This window comes from Anas platyrhynchos, chromosome 2, assembly GCF_047663525.1.
Source record: "Anas platyrhynchos isolate ZD024472 breed Pekin duck chromosome 2, IASCAAS_PekinDuck_T2T, whole genome shotgun sequence".
NCBI classification, from domain to species: domain Eukaryota; kingdom Metazoa; phylum Chordata; class Aves; order Anseriformes; family Anatidae; genus Anas; species Anas platyrhynchos.
Genome location: NC_092588.1, coordinates 148,371,570 through 148,388,729, shown reverse-complemented (window position 1 = coordinate 148,388,729; position 17,160 = coordinate 148,371,570). Strand labels below are relative to the sequence as shown.

Below are 17,160 nucleotides of genomic sequence, written 5' to 3'. Positions count from 1 at the left end.
CTTAGCTTTAAGCACAGGAGAGATCTGAAAGGGGGTAATAGATACAGTTTTCAACGTGAAACCAGAGGGTTTGGTTCTCTTATGTCAGCTGGTGTGAGATAGCTTGGGCTTTTCTTGCTGGAGGAGGGTGTTCCCTGCATTCTGGGAACCATGGTCCTTGCTACATCTCAACTGTGCAATCTGAGAAGGGACTTGACCAAAAGGCTCATAACCGACCATACTTCTAAACACTGAAGCATGGGTGGGGACTCATCCCACATGATTTTTTCTGTTTCTGAGATCCTTACATTGGGGACCATCACCATCAGCTCTTCCTGCTGGCACTGAGAAGAGTTCTGTGCTTTCAGAAGGGAGCTGCACCACTTCTATGCATTTGGCACCATTGCACAATGACAGACACAGGAATCATACGCTCCTGTAGACCCCAGATTGTGAGTATTTGTGTCTAGTGATGGTCTGCCTTGATGTTGTAGCATAGTGTGGATGGAATGATTAAAGATCAGGGACAGGCGGAGGTCTGTAGCATCATGAAAGGCAAGCAAGCAGTGAACAGGGAATGATTATTCACTGTTTTGTACAATCTGAGCCCTAGAGACAGCAGACTTGAAACAACAAAAGGGTGAACTTCTTGACAACACACAAAATCGCTGAACTTCTGCTCCTTACTGTTGTTGAGATCAAAAGCATCAGTGGGCTCTGGAGAGGACTAGACAGGTCTGTTGGCGTATAAGAAATATGATGAGTCAGGTGCAAACTCCAGCTGAGTAAATTCCTTGCTGGGTGCTAGAAAGATATACTGAGGGGAGGATCACCCTTTAAATGTCCTTTTTCTCAGTGCATCACTAACAGCAAATGTTGAAGACAGTGTACACAGCTAAACATCCTATTTCTAATCCCATATGACAGTTCTTACACTTTTAGGTATATCTGACCTCTGGGAATGAATAGGGTGATCCTTTTCTGTCATGGTCAGGGTAAAGTCTTCACTGGAGAGTGATTATTAGCCTACCCCAAATGCCATTCCAAAGGTACCTAGGGCCTTCAGTATCTTTTTCCAGCAATAGTTTATGGATCATAAACCACATTAGTACTGTCTATATGTTAATAACCACCAGTTTAAAATGCACTTGCAGTTAACCTGCCATGGCTCCATTTCTAAAGAAAATCTAAAGGAAAGTGAAAGAGAATTTGAATCAATTTCATCTGTTGGGACTCTGCCTACTGATACAGCACAGTCTGGGCAGGGTGCTCTCACAGGATGCTCAGTGAGCAGGGATAACTCAACCACTGCTCTACCTTCCTAGCATTCTCCTAGACGTCTGTTAAACTGTTAACACAATAGAAGGCTCTGCTTATTCAGAGCAAATCACTGAAGCTCTTTACAATGCCTAATTAGTACACAGGTACCTGTGTGCTATAGGAATTAGTGGGATCTGTGCCATTATACTAGAAGTGAACAGTGAGGTATGGATGATTGCAAAGTAGTTCATCTTTGTCTTTTTTTTTTTTTTTTGGAAGGTTCCTAATAGTAGCACTTAAAATGTGTTGTATACATGAAGAAAGAAGTTGCTGTCATTATCACTGAAGTGAGTGTTTGACCCAAGAGAGGATTAGGCACAGTGTTCCTGAAAACTAAAATTTGCTATTTTTTTTTCCAGAAAACGTAGCTTACCCTGTCCATGTGAGCTATTTTAAAGCCAGCACAGGCTTAGCTTTACAGCAGCAATAAGAAAATGGTGTTACAGTGTTTGGCTTGTACAAACTTCCTACATTACCTAAAAATAACTAAGTGGCACTTTTGGGAAGCATTACGCAGGAGGTGCCTGCACAAGCTCATCATGTGCATAATATGTTTCCTGTGTGCACTCCTCGTATCTCTTCCTGAAAATGTAGCCTCCCTGGGACCAATCTGAAGGATTTTCAGGATTTTTTCACCTTTGCTGAGATATGTAAAAACCTGCCAGTCCCCCTGCAGCAGTACAGTGTGGTGTCCATTTGATCCTCAGCAGCAGAAAGTAGAGGGCTGTGCTCAAAAGCTATTACCCTTGTGCTGCATCATGATCAAACCACAGCAGATTAGCAACAACGGGGGAAAAAACATTCCTCCCACCCACTGCCTCTAATAGGGCAACATATCAGTGTGTGTCTGGCTGGGAAAGAAACCCATCTGGTAGGTGATACTAAAACTCAAAGAGTTGCTCATTTAGTTCAGAAAACTTCCCACCTTTTTTTTTTTTTTTTTTTTTTTTTTTTTTTTTTTTTTTATGATTTGAGATATGTTACTGTAAGCAGGGCTGGATAACACATGCCAATTGCTTCTGGGTGATAAATGGGAGGGCTTGCTGAGGGCTATTCAGCCCTAGGGAGATACTCCTGAGCTGGTGGGTGTTTTGAAGACTTCACATCTCCTTCCAACCAAGCAGTGCTCCCATCCAGCTCCACAGCCACAGCACGAGGAGTATCAGTGCCTTTCTTGGAGTGCAAGTGCTCGAGACAATCCTGTGGCTAGTTTGGGGGTTACACCTAGTTCATTTAAGCCTGGTTAAATCCCTTCTCAACTGAATTTAAAAGTATAAACTGGGGGAAACTTTCAGTATCAAAAGCGTTCTGACCCTTAGAGACTGTGAGAAAAGCAAGCAAAAAAAATAAGGTAACAAGCAGGAAAGGAAAAAGAGCTTCACAGTCCTGTGACTCTAAATGTAAACATTTCCTTCTGTAATAATTTTTCCCTTTGTATTTGTTTCACAACACTTATAAATCCCATTTGCCAGGCCTGCATAGGGAAAAGTGGGAAGGTGAGTTGAGGTTAACCCCTCCTTTCCTGGATATCGGAGAACATGTTTAAACTTGGTACCTGGGAACTTTGCATTCTGCATGACGACTGGGCCTGGGGCCTGCCAGTGTTTGCAAGCCCACCTCCTTTCCACAATTGCCCCTACACTACAGAGCTTGTATTGTTGAACTTTGTTATTCATCTGTTTGTAAAGAAAAGAGACTGCTTACTTAAATTGTCTTCATCCTCCATGGTGCTTGTGCCAGGACTCAGATACTTGAAGGGTGCTATAAAGGTTGACAGTATGCTTAATTTTTCTAGAAGAAAACAGAATAAAAAATACATATAAAATCAGTATTTTGTCAGTGCACCCTGACAAAATACAGATCTACTCTACACTTCTTCTCAGGTGAAAACATTTTGGCAAGTCCTTTCCCTTTTTGCTTTTCCCAGCTCCACATCTCCACCAAAATCCACAGAACTGAATCACATTTGTTACAGCTGGCACATGTAAATCCCAAATGCATGTCCCTCCTGATTTCTGTGTCTAAGCAGTGCTTCTGGCCGTGCATCACAGCGGTGGTGCCCAAGCACTGCCCTCCAGCCTGGACCTGGTGTGAAGGCCAAATAAGAACTGATACTGATTGATACTAGCTCAAAATTTAGCTCTTTTTAAAAGATATACTTATATATATGAGGAGAAGTTGCTGATAGCACAAACTCTAGAAACAGAAATATTGAAGATAAATATTTTGTTTAGATTGTTAGCTCATTGGTTTTGTTCATTTAGTTTGTTGAGTCTGAATTCCTTCTGGAAAGCTACAGATGCTTTGCTGGGGACCTACATGAACATAGTGGCTACTTCAGGGAGCGGAGGCAAGAGAAACACACTTTATAAAGGTGATTCATAGATCTGAAGGACTTATTTGCTTTCCTAAAATACCTATCTGCTTAGAAAGCCTTAGTGAGGTGGAATGGCTCTGAATCATGCACATTGTGAACAGTGCTGGGCTTTCATCTTGTGACAAAAACATAAAAAACAATCTAAGCATGTCTTCTTTCAGGTAGCACAGGACAAATGATTTGTGCGGGCACTCTATTGGTGAGAAAGTACTTCTCTGAATTTCCTTGAATTACCTGGCTAATAAATGTACTTTTCTCAGGTAGCCACTGGTCTGGAAGGCATTCTGTCTGAAGAGCTCTTAATCTTTTTCTATTTCAGCAGCACATCTGTTAGCTTTTCAGCCTGGTTATTCCTACATTTGCAATTAATCCTTGCTCTTGTTAAAGACTGTTATCAGAATCCATCAAAAAATGACTGCAGATGTTTGCCTTTAGCTAGGTAACATTACTGCTCAACTCTATTACGAGGAAGCACAGTAAAAGCTGACTGTTCTTTGTTAAGTAAATACAATAAGAAGAATAAAAGACTGCCTGAAGAAAACCTTTTTCTGTCCAGAAACCTTTCAGCCCAGACTAATATATAATTAGAGCACAAATTAGCCTCCTTGAATCGCAGTTTCATTAAGGGATTGTAGTGATGTCACAAACCAAAAGAATGAAGCTATTTATGAATGCTTCAGCTAAAAGATTTTCCTAAGTGAATACTTTGACACTTCTTGCTAAGGCATAGCTCCCTGAGAAATGCAGCATCTCTGTGAGATGCTGTCTCAGTGTAAGGGAGGCTGTTGGGTTGTGATCAGGATAAAGGCTGTTATTTTCTCCAGGCTTTTTCAGCTAGTTTCTTTTAGGAAAGTGAGAAGAACAGAGACTTTTGGGACCTATTCCAAATGCTACATTGGGTAAGGGAAGTGCTTCAGATAGACTTAGGACCAGGGCGGTCCTTGACTTCAGCACCAGCAATGGCCCTTTGAGGTTGCTAATACCTACCCCAGTCACCAACTGGAAAACAAAACCATATAGTTTTATTCCATATTATTACTGGATATTCTAGGAGTCGTCTTTCACCCCAACACATTCTGTGCATGCAGTAGGCTGGATTTACAAAACAACTTTGAACATTATCAAATTATTTTCCTTTTTGCCTTGGGTGGCCCTTTAGCCACCTTAAGGTTTTGTTGTTACTGTTTTCCACTTGTACCTGAAGACCTTGCTCGTGCTTTCACTTTGTGTGGCAGAGAGCCACGATGGCCTGTAAAATTTACTGCACTCTTAGATCAGCAGTGGATGCGTTCATGTCAACCAAGCTCATGCAGGCCCTAAAAACAGGATATCCTTCAATCAATACGGACAATAAAAATCAGAATTTAATATTTCTGTTCATTGGTGGAACAATGGAAGATTTAGTGTATGTCTAGAAGGGGGAGGAGGGCATTTTTTTTTTGAGTGTGTGATGCAAGAAAAGAGGAACTGCAGTATGCACATAGCAGAGGTGAATTATGGAGCCTATGGAGGAGGGGAAGATAGATGGCAGGATAATTAAATGTAGGTGTTTACAGTGAAGTAATCTGGCTGGGTATATATCTTCAGCTATGACTGTGCACTTCCATCTTTTGCACATTATTGCCTATTAACATATAGGCACCATAGGATGCTACTTCAGCCTTATTGTCAATGGTGAAATTCAGTGTTATTTTTGTTTACCATTTTGGAATATGATTAGGTAAATTCTGTATTCACCCTTTACAGTCCCTGTATATTTTCATGTCCATCACAATTAGTCTTATCTCTGCCAGTTTGATGAAATCTTATGAATAAAAATAAGGGATGTGTCTGGATATGAAAAAGCAACACAATTTCTCAGAGAAATACTTTTAAAGTCTCCTTTTCCTTCTTTCTTTTTTTTTTTCCTTCTTTTTCTTACTCTCTTCCCTTCCCATTTTTTTCCCCAAAAAGAAGCAACAACAGGAGGCCCCAGATTAGAGCTGCTATTTTTTCTTTTTAATTGTAAATGTTCTCTGTATTTGTCTAAGGAAGTTGTTTTCCAAGGCTAGGAAAGAGGGCCTAGGAGAAGAAAACAAGACATTTTGAAAACTCTTTTCTCCAGAAAGGTGAAATATGTAACACTACATTTATGAAAACATGTAAGAGGAGCTATTATTGCTTGTATTACAGTTGTACCAAAAGCCTCCAATGACAAGAAGGAGCTATTTCATGAAGGCCACAAAGGAAGTTGTATTTACAATGGAAATTGTGAGACAAAGAGCAGTTGGTAGTGGGATTTATTTCTAGTTACAGTGGAATGCTAACACAGGAAAATAACATCTTATTTTGTAGCATATTCCCTATAAAAACTTCCTTCCAATTGATGACACCTGAAACTCTACTCCAGTACCTTAAACATAAAAATCACCACTTCTACACATGAGAAAAACATTATAGGAAGAAACATTGCTCTTCTCTGTTTTGGGACAGAAAAATATTTGAATTCAAACTTCTTCAGTATATATTTTCCAACAACAGCAAATAGTTAAAAATAATTGTGAGCATTGTGTTTACAGTAGCCATATAAATCATGCAAACAAATTAAAAAAAAAAAAAAGAAAAAAGAAAAAGACATTGGCCAAGATATTTTTGTGTATGAAAAACAGAAAATAATTCAGTCCAAATGTTTCAGCAAAGCTTAGCATATCAAGCAGACAAATTTCCACTAAAATCTGTTCTTTTTGTAAAGTTGCTCTTGCCCTGTGGATGCAGGCAGGTCGCAGGTCTTGTAAATACACTTTTATTGTGGAGACAAGAATACACATATACAGCTATAAATAGCTTTTCTGCCCTTCATACCTATCAGTATTTAAAGGGCATCAGACAATACAGCTTGATCATCACACGCACTGAGGTTCTTTCACTCTCAATCACCTGAATAAAAGCAATGGGAATGGCAGGAGTTCAACACTTTTAAAAATCAGTCCTTATACGTGTTGGACAACTTGTTTAGCTTTAAGAAGAGCAGACTGAGTGGGGTCATAACAACAGTCTTCCAAGACATAAAAAGCTGCTGTACAGAAGAAAGAAGCAAACAGCATTCCATGTGCATTAACACAACTAGAAGTAATGGACTTAAATTGCACCATGGAAAATTCACTTTAAACATTAAAAAACCCTTCCTAACAGTAAGGATAGTGCAGCACTGGAATAGATAGTTTAGTAGGGAGGCTGAGGAGCTGTTACTGCAGAAGGGTTGTAGGAAGATGGTTGGCATCTGCTGGGTGTTTTACCTTTCTTTGGCTCAAATCATTACAGTCTCCCCTATCCCTCTAGTCCCCATTTGAAAGACTTGTCCTGGCTTTGATATCACACAGTAAATTTTAGCCCAAACTTGGAAAAGTGAGTAGTATTTGTTAATATTAGCTAATCTCTGAGCAGAAGTGTGTGGCATGCTCTTTTGCTTGGCAGCTAATGAGCACTATTAATAACATTTTTTTATTTTTTTTTTAAACGCAACTTCTGAACACAAGAAGGATTAGACAGATGGCTACCAGTGGTTTGCCAGATCAGCATTAGCAATGTTTTACTAAATTAGTTTCATTCTCATATTTTAATTGATTACCATAAGCTACTTTACTTGTCAGAGATTTCTTTAACAGAATTATTTTAAAAACAAAATGCAGACATTATAAACCAATCTTAAATAATTCACTTGGTTTGCATGGAGTGTGAAATTGCTCAGGACAGGTCAGTTCTGATGCAATAATACAAAACGTACTGAAAAAAAACCTAATTTGATTTCTCTAAAGCAGTATTTGCAGCTGTTCGAATAGTTGCATTTTTAAAGCCACATTAGGCTGGCTTTATTTTGAAAGGGAGGGACACGGGGAGAGAAGAGATCTTTCACATCAGGAAATGATTTTCTACCTTCCTTCTGACATCCTACTCAGTTCAGGCTTGGGCTGACAGTGATTGACAGGAAGAGGGGATTCCTTACACAAAAGAAAAATAGGGCAAATTTGCAGGGAAAATAACAATGTCTTTAAACCACGGAACTTACTGAGAGAGGTTCACAGTCTCCTAAACGATGGCCTGTACAGCCACTATGCTGCATAATTTAGTTTAAGCAGCCAGTTTCCAGATAGGGATTTACTTGCTTGGTTTAGAATCAGTGTGTACAGACTAATTTGAGAAACAGGCATTGAGTCATGAGTTCCTGAATGTGCAGAGCTGTAGCAGCATTGCCCAAGTGCTTTTGGCTGCACTGACAAGTGGGAAGTCTCTGTGTGATGTGAATGACCACAGTGATGCCAGCGTGGCTGGGAAGATCATCTCAGTCCATCCCCTCTAGCTGAAGTGGTGAAGTTTTAAGTGTGGATGCTCTGAACACTTTCAGATGGTTCATGTATCTGCACAGCCATGGCAGCAGACTTGGCCTGTCTGTGTCAACACTGGCATGGCTGTGTTCCTGGTGCAGGAGTTCCAGTTTAGTACCTTACACTGGAAGAATTCAAGCCTGCATATATTTGCAAGGGGCTAGTAACACATGACAACTCCTCTTTGGTTTGCTTTTTGTTGTCTCTGTTCTACACAGGGAGGTCTGAAGGTGAGGCCTGTCTGGCATCATGTGCCCTCCTTGAGAGCCATCAGTTAATGCAGCTAGAGCAGCACATCCAACTAAGCAGCCCAAGGGTTAAAAAACAAAACAAAACACAAACCTATGTTCTAGAGGATAGAAAAGGGTTAAAAAGTGTGGGACTGTTTCCATCTGCAGAAATGGTGCTTGGCATCCCTGAGAGTGTGGCCTCTGAGGTGGACAGTTACTAATGATCTGCTTTCTATAATTGGTTTTCAATCCAAGGCATTTGTGATGATATCCCACACTGGCCCACATGGGAACAGCAAGGAAAGCTTTTATTGGAGGTAGCAGAGGAATATGTTGAGAGAAATATCTTCTGGTTGAATAAGATTTTTGCCTGGAACATTTTTCATAAGTGTGGAGACAAGGGAATATTCGGATTAAGGAATCTAGGTTTTTAAAAGAAAAAAAAAAAAAAGAAATTAAAAAAAAAGAAATTAAAAAAAAAGAAAAAAAAAAGAAAAAAGTATTCTGCATTACTCTTTGTTATCTGCTTCAGCAGGGATCTGAAATGAAGATGTGAAACATCAGAACACATTTTTTTCTCAGGACAAGGGGACAGGGAACACTGGGATAGTCAGTGCTTCAGTGGAAGGCTTTTGGCTGCACAAGGCAGGCTGAGGTTTGAGTCAGAAGCTGGAGGTACAAACCCAGAGAGATTGATGCTTCCTCTGAAACAGGGCAACAAGCTGTCCAACATAATGCAGGAGCCACACAGACCTCGAAAAAAAACCTTGAAGGTGTTTTTACCTGCCTCACCTGGAAGACTCCACCAAGAGAAGGAGCCTGCTCCAAATGGATCTACTTGCTCCCTTTATCATTTATTTATCTGGTTGTTTGGGCAGGGAATATGTCTCTGCTCTATCACTATTTGAAATGGGGTCCTCGTCCAAGACAAGAGCTCTGAAATGCCAGTATATTAAATAACAGGATCACATTATGGCATACTGCAGAGACCACTGAGTGTGAAGCACCAGTGAGCTCAGGGGACTGGTAACGGGACTAATACTTCTACCTCTGTGCTCCCTATTTGGGCTGTTAATTGATCCAGAATTGCTGTTCTTGGAAAGCTTTTGGGAAGCTCCATGAAATGCTTTGCTGGTGGTGATCCAGCCCCTAACATGCAGCAGCCAGTTCATGTCCTGTGCCCTGACCACTTGGCACCCAGCATCCCAGCAGGGCCTCCACACGTGCCCATTTCCTCGAAGGACAAAATAACTTCCAGTTTATCACTTAGGAAGCAGAAAGGACCGTCCACAAAGCCATGCATGTGAGTTGTACAAACTTATAGAATACAGCTTGAGGTAGAGGACATACGCTCTGGGATGTGTTGATCACATCATGGGCCTTAGCCAATACTTGTAGCATTTAGGGCGTTATTTCTTTGCACAGTAGGCTGCCCTGCAGCTCTCCTCTCCTGCTTTCCCAGGATGAAGGTGGTAGGCTTTAGCTCAATTTCACCATATGAATGTAAATGGGCATTTGAGTAGACAAATCTCTGGCTGTATTTTAGTGCTCCATAACAGCCCCCTCCCAGCTCCTTTGCAGTGGAAGACCATTTACAGAATGAAGCACGTTATGTTGTGAAATATTAGTTTCTTATTACTTCCAGTAAAGAGCATAGTAAGTAAAAACACAAGGTGGTTGATGGATTTTATATAAGAAAGGCAATACGTATGTGTGTTGTTCTCTATTAGATTCCACAGAAATCAATCTGAAATCTAGTTCAGCCTAGTAAAATTAGATCTAAAACTGTTTAATTTTGTTTCAGGAGTGTTTTTCTCTCCTGATGCTTTGCTTGAGGATACACAGAGATAAAAACTCTTGAGTTATTATCAGTTTATGTGCATCTCCATCTGCCTGTGGAGTGTACTATATTATGTATTTTCTAAGTGATCTGGCTCTGGCTTGGAAATAGCAGTTTAAAAGTTACATCTTCACAAGCTTCTTATGCTATTTGAACGTTCATTTTGGAAATATTTTTATTTTGTATTCTATAACCCAAATCTCTCTTTTTTTTTGGATGTCATCACTTTAGGAAAGAGAAGTACAAGAGAGGATGATTATGTAAAGCTACTAGTGCTCAGCTCTCTGCTGAAGTCTTGCAATGAAGAGCATAAAAATGACCAGTGGACTTATCAGGCACCTCATAAATCTGCATAATTGACACTACCCATGACTTTGGGTAGCATGCCAACTGCATATCAAACAATACTATCAAAGGGCATCTGTCTACACATTTGAAGCAAACTGAAGGGCTTCCTCAGTCATGTGGGAAACTAGTCTGGCTAGAGTTAAGGTGAATGAGCTTATTTCTCATTAGCCTGTGCCTACATGCAAGTTTGCATTACCTAAGGATGCTGAGCTAAACTTGGACAGAAAACTATATGAAGCTCAGTTACCCACCATTAATTTATATATTAACTGAATTATGACCATGTGAAACAGGGATGTCTATGCCAAAGTAAGAGCACCAAAGTTAGCAGAGGTGTTTAAAAAGACACTGGGAAGCAGTGGGTGAAAGTGATGCTGCTCTGTATGGAGGTGTGCTTGGTGGGGCTGTGATGTGGGGAGGTGAAGCAGCTGCCCATGGAGGCATCGCTCCAGAGCGTGCCTTGGGACTGTGCCTGCAGAACAGCATGGGGGTGCAAAGCACAGAGCTGCACTATCCGACTTTGAAAGGTTTTACCATCTTCTGAATCCAGCAGAAGGATGCCTGAAGTCTTAGGTGGGGTTGAGCTGTTAAAGCCAAATTTCAGTTCTCCAAAGTCTAGGTCTCCAGGTTCAGCCATCACCTGCTGTAGGAGTGGTTTAAAACTGTAGGAAGGATTGACCTCACTTTACCTTCTGAGAGGAGACATCAGCATTAACTTGTACACATAAATGCCTGCTGAGATAGGTACAATAAAACCCTCTCAGAATGTCTGCATTGAATTTACTGTGAAACTGGACTACTGATTTTGACTAAAAGACTAACTTGTAGGTGCCCAAAATTAGGAGAGATGATTTCTACCCTTTCTTGGTCATCTACCTTGCCAGGAACACTTGATCTATCTTGTGGTGGGTGTTATCATGGCCTGTGGCTGCACCACAAGGTGCAGAGGGAGATGTCCCAGTACCCCCAGCAGCTCAGCCCCAGCAAGAAGGCTGTGTTGCTGGCAAGTTTTCTTGATACTTTTTCCTTGATCTTCACATCGGTTTGGGCAACCAACTGGGTCACATGTTACTGAATGAAGGATAGGGAGTTCTTTATGCTCACAGGGCTCATGCTGAGGGCACTCAAAGAATGAAAAATGTTAGGAGTTATCTTACATGGGATAAAAATCACAGAATCACGGAATATCCTGAGTTGAAAGGAACCCACAAGGATCATCGAGTCCAACTCCTGACTCCACACAGCACCACCCAAAATCAGACCAAATCAAACAATAAGAAAATGTTTATATAGGTGCAGTGTAGATGAGGTGTTTCTTCTACCCTTTACAGGATGATGGTTTCACTGTGTTGTGTGTGGATCACCCAACATTGCATCAAGATGTGCCTCATCTCAACGAAAACTGCTCTACCAGTTCCTCTAAACTATTAATCTGCAATGTGTAGTGATGCCTACAAATGCACATACAGCTAGATATAGCTGTTTGTCTCCCCTCCATAACCCATGAGGAGATAAACTGGCCATGGCCCAGCCTAGTGCAGACATTGCCAGTGAGGCTGTCAGCACTCCTCCTCAAGCTGTACCCAACTCTTTCCCAAGCTCAATACCTGCTTAAACATCAGGAAATAAATGACCAGCATCAGAAAGTTCTACTCAGCAATTAGTGATTAAAGACTTTGTTTAACCTGCTCTCTTTATCTATTGTAAGACAGCCAGCTGTGGTCTTTGTCTCTTGTACATCTGTAATATATATTTAACCTGAATCCTGCCCTGATTTATCCTAATATGAAGCAGTCCTCTGCTAATCATTCTGTTCGTGGGCAGAATGTTAAAGGTACCACTGTTATAATTTAGGAATGCATTTACTGAAAATGTGCACATATTGAGAGCAAACAATTCACTCCAGGTGCTACAAGAGGGCTGAGCTTTAAAGGGTTTCCTCAGACAAGATATGTCTGCTAATTGAGTCAGTTATTTAAGGATTTGGGCACTTAAATTCACATTTGATTCCATGGGAGCTGAGACAGCTAGTAGGAGTTAGGGGCTGCCCTGGGGCTGTCCCTGGTGTTGCTGGTATTACAGTACCATTTGCTACAACACAGCTACTCCATTTTCACCTTTTAAGGCATGAGTCTTTAATATTCATTAAACTTTCCATCACAGCTTGGACAGAGTCTGAAAGTTTCAGGTTCATCATTGCTACTTGGTTAGTATTTTCTTTTTACTGTTTTTAGCATTTATTCAATCATAGCACAAGTGGCTTCGAATCTGCCCTTCAATTAAAAGCAGCAACAAAGGAAAAGTTGGCTAAAGCTTTACAAAGAAGGCTAAGTTCTCAGAGTGATGCAAAGGAAACTTGACACCTGACTCCCATCAACAATAATAATGGGGGCTATGCATCTAACTCTTTCTGCATTGTGCTGACATTGTACCCTTGAATGTTAGTACAGTCCAATAATTCTCCAAAGATGAGGCAGCTTATTTTCTCTGCCATTGCTGCTTTGTTGGCATTTTTATGGCATTCCCAGAAGTACTACCTGTCAGAGTTAGTACTTCCAAGGATGGCATTGCTTTGGGGTGATTGAGGATTGATGTAATTAAAGAGAAGGCAGTCTACTGTTTGCCTGTGGGTGTTTTATATCAAGCGTTTCACTGCACAGCTACGATTGATGATTTAAATGATGACAAAGTTGGACGGCTCTGTATGTACAACAGCGATTTGAGCCAGGAGTTCAGGGATGTGAGAGGCTTGTGTTTTAAGCTAAGAGAATTCTGAGAATGCTGCAGAAAAGGAGCTTTCTAGGAAAGCTGCAGCCTTCTCATAAGCAATTTAATATCATCACTGAAAATGTCCCAGAATCTAGTCACAGAAAGGGACCAGTCCTAGTCACAGCTAGGGACAAAAAGATTGTTATTTGGGAACTATGTGGAAAGGAAAAGGGAAAAAAAAAAGAGTATACAATATTACATCATTGAATAAATCCATTGGGTGCATTGTGTTGAGTTCTTGTTTTCTTTAGGGAGATTATCCAAATAAATCTCTTCATACTTTGGTATATATCAACATCTGGAGCAGTAGGCTTTATTTATAATCAATGAAGACTTAGTTAATATATCCTATGACATTAAAGTACATTAATTTCATCCTAAAGTATGCTCTGTGACTTAAACATGTTAAAAAACATGTGAAATATTAGACTTATGATTATCCCAACATTTACTCCTTAATAAACTGGTGAAGTGGTAAAAACCCATAAGAAAACTGTTCTTTAACAGTGCAGATAGAGTTTGATAAGGATGGTCTGGGAGCATAAAACAGCTCTTTGTGCAGAAAGAATAAGCTTATTCTTCTCTTCCCTGCTGTAATGTCCATAAACTCCAATTACATTTATAACTTTGCATTAAGTTAAATATGTTATTTTACACAAGCACTTAGAAAGTCTACTAAATATCCAATAATAGTTTTCTTTATTCCCTTGTTAGCAGCTGCCATGGTGGCAGGACTCGCACAGGAACGAAAGTGATTTAGTGCATTGATTTGCAGTTGGCACAGCCCTTCATTCTCAAACAGAACTGATTAGCTTAGCAGGAAAGTGCCATTTACTTTTTATCGCGTTTCTCCTCTGCTCATCTCCCTTCAGTGACTGCCAAGAGGAACAGCAGAGCTGTAACCTCCTGATCAGGTTGCTTACTTTCTTCAGCTCTAAATTCTGCAGTTCTGAGGATGATTTTGTCTGGATGGTGCTGCAGCATCAATACAATATGCCAGGGTTACTGCTTTGATAAGCTGAAAACGGGTCCCAGCGAGCTCTTTTGGACTATTTCAACACAAAATTAACCCTGACTACGACATCCCTGTATGTGACAAAAAATCTTGTCTAAACCCTGATTTTAGGTTTCTTTTTTTCCACCATTTACTTGGAAAGCTAATAGGACACTGAGGCATAATGTCTAGCTGGGAAGATTTCTCCTGAGTATGTCACTTTTGCCTGGTGGACTGACCCTAGGGCTTGCCTTTTAATACACAACATTTGGCGGCCTATGTATACACTTCTGCCCCTCTGATCTTCTGTGTATTGAAGCTGCTGGGGAAGCTCTTGATTCACCAGTTAAAAGTAAAGATTTTCCGCTGCACAGAATGACTAGCAGCTGCAGTAAAAACAGTGGGAGTCATTGAATTAGCAATTATTTTCCCTTGAAGACCAATTCACGACAGAAGTTCAGTTTGCTTTGGATAAGACTCCATAATTTCACGGGTCAGATCCTCAGCTGGAGTGAATCTGTGTGGCTTTATTGAAGTCCACAAGCATACATGGAGCCATATCAGCTGAGGTAAGTAGAATAACACTGACTCAAACCAGTTAAGGATCCAATCCCATAAATTTATCAGGACAATTCAGTCTTGATAATTCTTCACAATTTTGATGCAACCTGATCAAAAAATGCCATGATGTCAAAACTTCTCAAGGGTTTTAGATATTTCCAAGTCTGTCTTTGTTGAGAAATAAGAAGAAAAAATAGGAGTGGGTGGGAGGCTGAAAACCATGGTTCAGAGTTATTTCTGGAAACAAAGATGAAGAGGGGAGAGAGAATTTCCTTCCTACTTTTAGCTGAAATTCCCTCTTAATAATATTAATCCTTTTGGACTCCTTACAGTTAACAGAGATGAAGAGGCTAATCCCTGACTCTTCTACACTGGAGCCTCCATTAGTTCTACTAAATAGCTAGTGCAGCACCAGAGAGAACGAAGTACAGACACATTTACCTCCCCTTCTCCTTTGATCTCAGCAAGAGATTATAAAACTGCTCCCATGCTCTGTTCTTTCATTTTAAAATGCAAAAGCAATCTGAAACCTTCTTCCCTCTGGCACAGGAAATCCTGGTGAGGAGAAGGCCCCTTTGCTAGAAAATGTATAGCTCACACACTTCAAATGTATCTAACTCCATTAGTCATGTGAATTCAGTATCCTTTTTTTCCTCTTACAAGCCATCTTCCCTCTTTCCATAACAACAAAGAAAATCCTCTTTTCTGGTAAAGCAGGAATTTTTTGATCTGAAGTGATTCAAAAGACCAGAGTACCTGACGTAGCTAATGAGCTCCTTACAAACTAGGGATAGGGTAACATGATGGCTACAGCCCTCTCCTAAACCACCAGAAAATAAAAGCTACCTCTACAGAAATTAAACTGCCACAGAATTGGGTACACTCACAGTTAGCAGCACCTTACTCTTTTGGTCCTGTACCTCTTTTGCTCTGCCACTGGTGGCAAACTTTAATAACCATGACATTAATTTTATGATAAGATGTATTGTACTTTAAACTTCATTGATAACAAAGGAAATCTTGGGTGACTGGCTCAGATACAGAGGTATACATTTAGTCAGATAAAACCAACTCTATGTGTTTGCTCATCTGCAGACCTCTTCACACTTCATGAAAAGTCCTCCTTAGCCTACATCTAGGTCTTCTCATCCTGTGGAAACTCAGGCACAATTTGACAGAGGAAGGAAGAGTACTAGCACTAGAATATAGGTATAGCATGGTGTCAAAAGATAACTGAGATTTATACCTTTAAACAGACAGCGTAGAAATCTAGGCACGAGGTTCTGGCTTCCAAAGTGGAATATGTGACCCTGCATCAGAGCCTAGGAGACACACTTAGCTTTGAGAGCATCAAACACCTCGGAAAGGGACACACAGGAGACGGACTTCTTAACAAGGATTTGATCAAAGTAGACAGTAATGAACACTGAAGATTAGAGTATGACCTAAATCCTTTCCGTCTTCGGGGCTTGTGGAGTTCACTTAGTTACTAGGAGGGAGCTCTTCTGTTTGGGATTTCCTCCTGGGGGCTGATGTCCAGGCCCTGTCTTTCAAAACAAGAGAAAATAGGAGCAGGGATCATGCCTGTTAAAAGACGGTGTACTTGAGGGATGAAAATGGAGAGACTTTAACCAGTGTGACAGGGTTACTGCATTTATCCAGGGCAGGGCTGTGGTGGGGCTGGGAGACCAGCACTTCTAGGGCAGAGCCTGCCTGCCTGCCTGGAGGGGGATGAAATCGGGGCTGGGCAGGGCCAGGGAGGCCCCTCGGTGCCCTCAATCCTGACAATAAGCAGACTTTTAACACAGTCTGTCTGCCTGCACAGACAGCTACTCTTCTGTGTATAATTTAATGCCCCTCTCTCTACATTTTAACCTTTAAATTAGACCAGTGAGTTTTTCAATGCAGGCAAAATAATAATGAACACTTAACAAAGAGTAATCCTGCTCTTCCATGCTGCCAATTATGGCAGGTACTAATCCATCTAAAATACCAGTCCTTGTGGTAATCATATGCTTAATGACCATGCTTGCCATGGCCTTGCTTGGCTTCCAGGCCTGTTGATTAAAATATGCCAGGTTCTTACACACAGAAAAGACACTGTGAACCATCACTGTGTGACTTTTCCCATGCTGAATTTCCTACTCCTTGTACCAGAGTGTGTGTACCCCTCATCAGTGTCAAGCACAGCCCCACTGCTGATGGTTGACAACAGTACCCTGCAGCCTGACACCCTGCACCCAGAGTCTCTTATAGTTCCTACTGGTCACTTCGCTTTGTGCAGGTGGCTTTTTTGTCATGCCACCAAATGCTAGGTATTACAGCAAAATAATTCTTTAAACCCCCAGTTATTCACTGCAAGAATCAGGCTATGCGCTGAT

The 17,160-nt window shown here is 40.8% G+C and overlaps 1 protein-coding gene across 2 annotated transcripts in view; it reads right to left on the bottom strand.

Annotated features, from left to right (window-relative positions):
* ADARB2 (adenosine deaminase RNA specific B2 (inactive)) overlaps window positions 1-17,160 on the bottom strand; it is a 311,487-nt gene that overhangs the window by 107,264 nt on the left and 187,063 nt on the right. The window contains exon 2 of one of the 2 annotated variants that reach the window (XM_021269585.4): window positions 3,004-3,090. The exons of the other annotated variant lie outside the window; for it this stretch is intronic. Within the exon in view, the coding sequence (XP_021125260.2) occupies window positions 3,004-3,090 (87 nt within the window). The remainder of the gene's footprint in view (window positions 1-3,003; window positions 3,091-17,160) is intronic. 2 annotated transcript variants of the gene reach the window in all.